We start from the raw sequence: 9228 nt of genomic DNA on the forward strand, positions 1-9228 counted from the left end.
TTAGTGTGGTAGTAAATGGGAAGAATTTTACCCTTACAGATAGCCAAAAAGATCACTGGTGTCACTTAAACTGCTTATTGCTCAAGAAACCCCTAGCAAGCTCTGAAAGGAACCCAAGTTGGGAAACATTTGCTTACATGGCTGTAATTTGGAATGGTCCCTCTGTAAAGGTCTGATGTACTTCCTGCTCAAATAAAGATTTGCTGTCAACAAAGTTTATACTCCCCACTGATTGCAGAGCTCTCCTCTGTTTTAAAAGTGAGGTCTCAAACCTTAGCAGAGAGACCGCAGCTTCTGCAGAGAGAGTGTGGGCCCTTTGCAGTATGCTAGAGCAGGGTTGGGTTTTCTATTTTAAAGAAAACAAACTATAACTTTATACACCTTTTTGTTTTGAAGCACCTATGAAAAGTATTTAGACAATGTAGCCTGAAAGCTTAGTTGGACTTTATTCCACTTTTATTTATACCATTTAAAACCCTTTACAGCTCATCAGTTTATACTTGTTCATGACAGTAATAGAATAATTTCCAGTGCCCAGGCATACAAATCCACATATGTTACCCGACTGGCTTTTACCTGCTGTATATTCATGTCACATTAGTATTATAAATTCTTTAACTACATTTTTTTCTTTCTTCTACTATTTAAGCCATCTGTAGTTGCTGTTCATGGGTCAATAATGACTATTGTCTTCATGGTTAATTTTGTCCTTCCTTACAATATTTATCTGCCAGTAAAGGCAAGCAATGTTACATCTGTTCAGCTGTATAATGTTGCAATTTACAGTCTTGTTTTCTCTCTTTAACATTGCTTTTCATATATTTGCATGCTGATTTATTCCTCATTATATGATTTTCCTACACAGCCTTTTCATATGATTATGGGGATGCTATTATTAAACTGTATTATAAAGCTGCAACACATTGTGCAGCGCTGTACAATAAATAGGGGTTGTAAATGATAGACTGGTTCAAACAATGACACAGGAGGAGGCGAGGAGCTGCCCAAAAGAGCTTACAATCTAAGACAGCCTTTCTCAAAGCCTTTACCATGGGAAGGAATCCCTGCTAAAATTATGCATCACTGGACAGCCGGGAACATCAGAAGCATAAACGTTCCGTGAATAGGGCAGATTTCCGGGGGACGGTATAATGTGTTGCACAGGAAATGGAGCTGTACCAGAATATTTTTAGTTGTGACAGCTCGGACTTTCGGTAGCCGGGCACAGGACGGTCTCACACAGGTGAGGTGAGAGTTCCATTTTTGGGTGAAGTTTGTTATTTAGAAATGTTATATGGAGAATTCTTCTACCAAACATATATGTACACTGAATGGTATGAAAAGCTTTCAGTTTGTTAGGATTATTAGGATTATTATTATTATTATTATTTTATTAATAATAATAATAATAATAATAATAAACAGGATTTATATAGCACCAACATATTGCACAGCACTGTCAATTAAATAGGGGTTGCAAATGACAGACAGTGACACAGGAGGAAGAGAGGACCCTTCCCCGAAGAGCTTACAATCTATGAGGTGGGGGAAGTGACTTTCTAAGGAGACCGGGATTTATTTACTAAGGGAATTAGGTCAGAAATTGTGTTTAGTTCTGTCCGGGTATTATGTTGCAGTAATCCTGTGTTCTCTCCCTCAATAATGATTTGATATTTAAACCAGAATTCACCAACCAGTGGTTTGTGATAAAATTTTTGGTTGTCCACAGAAAAATGTGGACCTTATTTGCAATTTTTATGTTTTATTTATAATAAAACAAAAATAATATTCTAATAAATTCTTATATTCTTATATTTTCCCCTTTATATTGCAATAAATTCACGAACTGTACTAAAGAGGGAGGCGCAGGGTGATGTCAGTGTAGTATTAAGTTCTATGTGGCAACCATTCCCGAGCCGTACGCTTCAGTATTGTTTCCACCATTACAACAGTCACCCCGCTCTGCAAATACCTATTCTCATCCAATTGTTTTATTTTATGTTTGTATTTCTTAGATGCTCTTTTAGGTAAGTATGGTACTATACTCAAAAAAGAAACACTCCGGGGGTGTTGGGTGCATCAAGTCCCAACATCCGTGTGTTGGGGTGCAGCATCAAGGGTGTTGCATCTAAAAAAAAAAACAAAAAACTGAATTTTTACTCTCCAAAAGGGGGTTCTCTACCCTATTATGTAAAGTGAAAATTCTTAGTAAATGTACGCTTTAACTTTGTATTTTTTTAACTGGTATATTTAATGGCATCAAAAAGTTTGACATTGATAACTATCATTTCTTGTTTGGTCTTAGATTGGAATGTAACCTGTAAAGAGTGAGAAAAAGCAAAAAAGTATTTTGCATTTCTTTAGTAATACCAAAGATAATGCAACTAATGATAATAGTAATAATTCACTTAAACGTGAGCTGATCAATGAATCATAGCCGCCACGGTCCTTGTCAGGCACCATTAGGAAGATCATTGTTTTATAAATCTATTTATCTTTTTAAAATACTTCTTATTAATGGTTCACAAGATTTAAAATGACGAATGTAGTGGTCTGTGAGTTCCAAAAGGTTAGCGACCGCTGATTTAAAGTGAATACAGGTTCACTCTGTTGAAGATCAACCGAGGGCTTATTCACACCAGTGCAGTCTAATGCTTTGTATTTAATGCACATGTATTACTTCATGCATTAATGTGTGTCAGTTTAGGAAAGCAAAATGAACCAAAAATCAGGACGGCTGCATTCCAGCTTTGTGTGATAAATTGTTGCTGCTTAGTGTGATTCTGTGTGACTCGAGTTTGTTGGGAAGGGGAGTTCAGAATAAATAGTCATGTCATAGCAACACACATCACACATTACCACAGTGATGTGCACAAAATCAGCCCCATTGTTTGGCATAGGAAGAGAGGAAATGTGTAGGTGAATGTAGGTAGCACAGTGGCTCAGTGGTTAGCACCTCTGGCCTAGGTCCCAGGTTTGAATCTCATTTGTATTTGTGTGGTAAAGGTAATACACATGTAGCATAAAATATAATTAAAAATAATATAATGTAGGGCAGGGATAGTAAAACATCCAGGTTGTTCCATACAAATATTTATCCTTTTAATAAACGCAGTATTCTTATCTGCTTTTAACAAATATTGCTTCAGGGGGAATCATCTATAAGAGCAATGAAATAGTATTGTTATCCAATGTATAGCAACAACACCAATAACTGCTAGGACCCATGTACAATATTACAGAGAAAGGTGCCATTGTTTGCATGAAGAAATATTGTGATACATTTCAAAGTATGCAACCAATTACCCCTGTGGATCTTAGTCAATTGTCCCCTAGGGATGGAAAGATTGAATACCTACCTTGCTACATATATACAATTATTAAAGCAGATAAATATGAAAAAAAAGTCCCTCCATGTAACTTTTTTTTTTCTAAATTCTGGACATATAATTTTGTTCTTTTTAATCTTAATACATTTTAGCCATAGCAATCACAGCTCATTGGCAGCAGAAATTAAGATTGATGTTTTTTAGTTTAGGACTAATACAAGTTATGTTTCATACTGTTCTATTCTGTACTGATATTGATAGCTTGTTTTGGAGATTGGATTAAAGGTTATCCCCTTTTTGTATTTTTTTTATGTGTGAATCTAATTAGTATTAATGATTATTCCTATCCATAAATTGAAGTTCATCTAATAGAAATGACAACCAAACATTCCTGTATCTAGAAAAAAAAAAACTCATAATCTCTGCAAGACAAAAATGCTGATAGTTGGGCTTTGTAGAGGAAAAACAATTCAATGCTTTCACTCCATGGGTTTGTATGGAATCCCTCCCTTTGATTAGGGTTAGCCAACATGTCCGATTGCTACATGACGGAAGAAAGGAAAATCAGTTGGTTATCATGATAATCACAAGTGGATTTTATGTCAGATCTAATTGGTATTTTAGATTAGGGATCTACCCGTGTGTACCAGCTTTAAGTCTAGTGGTAGAATGTCTGAATTCATCCAGAATTGGCTGCACATGTATATTAAGTTGGGGTACCTGTGTATAACTGGATAACTTGTCCATCTTTGTCGATGATGAGCGATGTGATGATTCACAGTGTGACTCACAGTACCAGATAGTCAGCAACCTATAAACTTTAACCTGTTTTTGTAATAAAATTTATAATGGCCTATTGCTAACCACTGATATTGAAATATCTACCTAATATTATTATCAGTGACCTCAGAGACACAGCCAGGAGTGGCACAGGCTTTCTTCTACCTGTGTGCAACCCACGCATGCTGAAAAATGTATGTTACCTCAATAGCATTATGAATGTTGTAATGGCAACCCTGTGGTAGAAATCCTCTGTTGGGATTGCATAGTCAAGGTACCATCACTTCATCACCAATATGTTGCAATGCATTGAGTTTCTGTGAGCTGTACACTGCCGCTAAATGCTTTGGGAAATGCATACCAGAGCATGGAAAAATGTTGGTATGCATTTTTTATGGCTGTTCCATAATCACATGCACTTTTCTTTGAAATGCAATACAAAATGTGTATACACATGCGAATGCTTTAGAGTCCCCAACCCCTGGTCCTTGGCCCAGTATTGGGTCTGTCAGATGGCTGCGGCTCTGGCAAGAGCCGTGGATCACATCTCCAGGAGACATCGTAGGCTCAGGGACGTGGGCAGGTTGTGTCTTTGGACTGAGACCTGCGATAGGAGGGGGGGGGGGGGGGCGGGGTTCTGGCATCATTCCCCTTTCAGTGACACACGGCTCGCTGTGCATGTGTTGTCCGGAGTCCAAGCATTTAGTGGTCCGCCATGTGCAAAAGGTTTGGGACCACTGCTTTAAAGCACATGAAAACAAAAGAAAAATTCATCACAATGCATTAAAAAAAAAAAATATAACTTATGTTTTTGTAGTGTGAACCCAGAATCCCTTCTAAAAGTCAGACCTATAAAATGCATGCATGCGCTGTTGGGTGGCATTACTATTTAATATTAATGGCAACCCAAATGCACTATGAATATGCCTTAAAAAATGCATCCAGTTTGTGTGCAGTGTGCCGCAGATTTAAAATTTCTGAAAACAACTTTTGAGATTACATTAGGATGTTTAGGTTCATTATAAGATGTTAGTGATTGGGTTAGTTTTTAGTAAGTAATGTTGAATTTATTTCAACTGATTTTATTTTACCATATAAATATTATAGTTGTATTTCATATTAATCCATACCAGTAAGACTATGACCCTCATACTGTACTGCCTGTTGGAGATAAAGGGAGCAAAGTCTATGAATTCCTGACAACCAGAGCACATAGCTGCATACACTAATTTGCTGTCTGTTATAGATTGGCTTTTATTGGGGATAAAAAGAGCAAAAAACAAATTGAAGGTGCACTTACTTAAAGAAGAACTAAACTCAAAACTGCCAAAAACAAAAAAAAAAATCCACATACCTTTAATCCCGCAGGGCATTCTGATCCATCCAGCGGTGTCCTGCATCTGGTCCCGGGTCGTCCTGGCGCTGCCATCTTCGCCTCTTGTTCCGGGTACTTCATCCTACGTCAACCGACCCTGGCGCGAGATCAGCTGATGAAGGATGAAAAAAAAAATTGCTGATCTTACTGCGCATGTGTGAGATTGGCAAATTTTTGTTTTTGCGTAAAAAGGCTCCTTCTCCGCATGATGCTCGGGCATGCGCAGAAGGAGCATCCAAGGGCCTCCCAGGATACGGGACATAGGTATTCCAGGAGGCTTTGCGCTCCCATTCATTCTGGATCGTCCAGGCTGGGAAAGACATCCTTGTAGACTACATCATGTCTCCTGTAGGACTCTGCTTGGGGGGCGCACCGGCCAGAGCTGTGGACCATGTCCCCCATACAGATTGTAGGCTCAGGGTGGTGGGAGGGTTTTGGCATCATGACGTCATTTCCCTTTGAATGACACACTGCTCCTCGCGCATGCTTGAGCGTTTAGTCTGTGCATTTAGTGGTTCTGTGAGCTCCAAAAGGTTGGGGACCACTGCTCCAAGGTAAAGGAAAGGCTTTCTAGGAGTAACGTGGTTAAGACTAGGAAGTAAACCTGCGGCAAAAAAAACATGGACGTTACTGCTCCTGGACACTACTATACGCAGCAGCTAGGTATCCTGGATCTGTTTCAGGCAAAATGCTTATAATTAAATTGGGTCATTGAGTGTTGCAGACAGGTTCATCCTTATGGTAGTTAGTATGCTTTATTGCTTCAGACTGGTATTTTTGAGGGATACTTGTCACTATTTTAACCCTAAAAGTTTTTATTCCTTTTCTCAACAGATATAAATGTCACATCGGTGTATGAAAAGATACATTTTACACAAATGAAGATCATGAAAATTAGAGAAACTTCAGACATGCCAAATTTCTCAGAACATGTAAAATATGCAAAATCTCTAGAAAGTGTGCCTTTCTAATAGTCTAATACTAACAGTTTTTGAAAATGAATTTTTTTTTTTGAATGTGAATCAGATTAAGGCTTATCACAAAGCAGACTTTTACTTTTTTTAATGAAACTGCTAACTTTGGAAACAAAATTCTCAGCTTTGTCATAGTATCCTTGCAATATGGATGGCAAAAAACAACAAACCAAAAACAATCAACGTTGTGAAAACACGGCTCAAATTGTTAACAGTAAAAATGACCCTTCAAAATCAAGCATCAATGAGGAAATCAAAGAAAAAAACTTTTCCGAAAGAGATCAGGAGGGACAGAAGGTGGAGGAGCTGAGGGGCAACCAGGAGTCTACAGGAGACCAACTGAGGGCAGAACTGAGAGAGTCAGGGGTGCATCCAGAGCTAGGGCCAACCCAAAGTTCAGAGCTGGAGCTAAAACCCAAGCCAAAACAAGTTCAGAATTCGGAGCCAAGTGCGGAGCCAGAACCTGATCAGGTTTTAGAATCAAGTGTGGAGCTTGCTCGCAAACAGGAGTTGGAGCTGGAACCTGAGCAAGATTCTGAGCGGAGTGTGAAGCTTGTTCAAGATCAGGATTTTAAACCAGAACCCGATCAGGATTCGGAGTCAAGTGTGGAGCTGGATCGCGATCAGGATTCGGAGCCAAGTGTGGAGCTGGATCACGATCGGGATTCAGAGCGAGGTGTGGAGCCTGAACCCGATCAGGATTCGGAGTCAAGTGTGGAGCTGGATCGCGATCAGGTTTTGAAACCAGGTGTGGAGCTGGATCGAGATCAGGATTCGGAGCCAAGTGTGGAGCTGGATCACGATCAGGATTCGGAGCGAGGTGTGAAGTCGGAACCTGATCAGGATTTGGAGCCAAGTGTGGAGCCGGAACTTGATCAGGATTTGGAGCCAAGTACAGAAAAAAGGCCAGATCTGGAGAAGCTGTGGACACAAGTGGGTACGTCTGTTTGTTTAGTTTATGTCTCATTTTGGTTATGTTACTAGTAACAGTTGCTAATGATACAGCAAAATGATATAACAATAAAACTGTAAAACTGTATATTGGGGGTACAAATTAGGCTTAACGTAAAAAAGTAAGGGGTATATGAGTTTTCATTTTAATATATATATATATATATATATATATATATATATCTTTTATATGATTATTACATCTTTTGGGAAAAGGGGGAATGTGTGATACCTGCATCATACAATACAGTATACAGAACAACATGTACAGCAAATTATATGGTGGAAGCTTAAAGTACATCAGACTTTAGGTAATTGTAACAAATGTAATAACACTGATCTTATATACTATCTGTATTTCTGTTGCAGGTGTTGCAGTTTTTGTAGTTCTCATTGCTATTACTGTTGCTGCGTGTCAGTTTCAGTTCGGTGGAACACCGGCTTTAGACTCTAGATCAGTGCTGCAGATTTTTTTGGATAAGTTTAAAAGCCTCCAAAGAGATTTTCCTGAACAGAGTCAGGATTTGTGGTTGAGAAGTGGAAAAATGCTTAGAAATCACCTCAACAAATCCGCCGCTGAAGAACCTGCTACTCTCATCCTCACTGCAGCCCAAGATGCCAAACAAACTTTACTTTGTTTAGGTAGTGGTCTAGCAAAAACCTATGCTGATGCCCGCAATGCTAGTTGGTTAGTGATTCATGGTCCATCTGAAGCGAGATATAATGACAGTACTGCCAAACTCCACATAGATGAGAAACTTAGCTCAGCATTTGGATCTAGCAGTCGGGCAGCAGTAATAAATCATTTAGAAATTTTGCCTCCTGGCTCCTTGCTTATCCTTTACAAGTATTGTGATCATGAAAATGCTGCTTACAAGAATGTAGCTCTTGTGTTCACTGTGTTACTTGAAGATTCTTCACTTGAGCCCGACACTTCTCTCCCAGAGCTGGAGGAAAAAGTTCGGGACTTCCTGTGGCAGCAGTTTATTCACACTGACGGCGTAAAATCACATCAGGAGATGGATAGTGATAAGCTGAGTGGGGTATGGAGCCGTATTTCTCACCTTGTTCTTCCTGTCTTTCCAGTCAGAAGAATAGAGGCTGGCAGCTGTCCTTTTGATTATAAAAGAGATTAGAATAAAAAAGGACAATATGCAATGTTGCACTAATAAGAACTGTGGTTAAAGTTGATCACTGACTTTATTTTCATATACTGGGATATTCTTTTAATGAAAATGTGCCTTAATTTTTACAAATAAAATCACCTATAATGAAAGCTTATCTGTGGAACCCATAACACACAGACCACTAAAGTATCTTTGATCTGACCAGCGTGGCTGCTATGGAAAGTTAAATTCAGGATGTAAGATTTGATTTGTGTCATAGAAAAAATCACATACTAATAAAATGTTATTCTTCCAATAGAATTTATTTTCCAGAACTTTTAAATGATTTTATAAAGAATAAAACAATTATTCATATTTTACCAGAAGGATATCTCTAATAACAGAAAAGACAATAAAAAAAGCTGCAAAATAAAAACACATGGTTGTAAACACTTTGTATGTTGTACATTTCAGATTGAACACAATTTCATTCCGATCAAATTCTTTTTTTATAGGTGGGAAAAAATTGTTCTCCTTTGTTACATGCCTAGAGGACCTTAATTGGTTCAGCTTCTACATACTGAAATATTGAAACTTTTTTAAATGGAAAAGAGGGAAACTTTGTAGCACAGCATATGCAAAGGATGCAACCCTGCAGAGTGTAGAGGTATGGCCAGAATTAGAAACTAGGCATGCAATAGAATTTCATTGCC

At 38.4% G+C, this 9228-nt stretch overlaps 1 protein-coding gene across 3 annotated transcripts; it reads left to right on the forward strand.

Moving 5' to 3' along the window:
• The first annotated feature begins 1144 nt into the window (after positions 1 to 1144).
• Positions 1145 to 8970, forward strand: LOC140336598 (torsin-1A-interacting protein 2-like). Of its 3 annotated transcripts, none has more exons than XM_072419818.1 (3): positions 1145 to 1248; positions 6319 to 7395; positions 7779 to 8970. In XM_072419818.1, the coding sequence occupies exons 2-3, from the start codon at positions 6606 to 6608 to the stop codon at positions 8543 to 8545; spliced, it is 1557 nt and encodes a 518-aa protein (XP_072275919.1). In that variant the 5' UTR covers positions 1145 to 1248; positions 6319 to 6605; the 3' UTR covers positions 8546 to 8970. The 3 variants fall into 3 exon arrangements, with proteins under 3 accessions (XP_072275919.1, XP_072275918.1, XP_072275920.1); XM_072419817.1 differs by having other exon boundaries at positions 1145 to 1243; XM_072419819.1 differs by having other exon boundaries at positions 1145 to 1243; positions 6319 to 7391; positions 7779 to 8836.
• The last annotated feature ends 258 nt before the right edge of the window (positions 8971 to 9228 follow it).

This window comes from Pyxicephalus adspersus, chromosome 8 (genome assembly GCF_032062135.1).
Source record: "Pyxicephalus adspersus chromosome 8, UCB_Pads_2.0, whole genome shotgun sequence".
Classification (NCBI taxonomy): domain Eukaryota; kingdom Metazoa; phylum Chordata; class Amphibia; order Anura; family Pyxicephalidae; genus Pyxicephalus; species Pyxicephalus adspersus.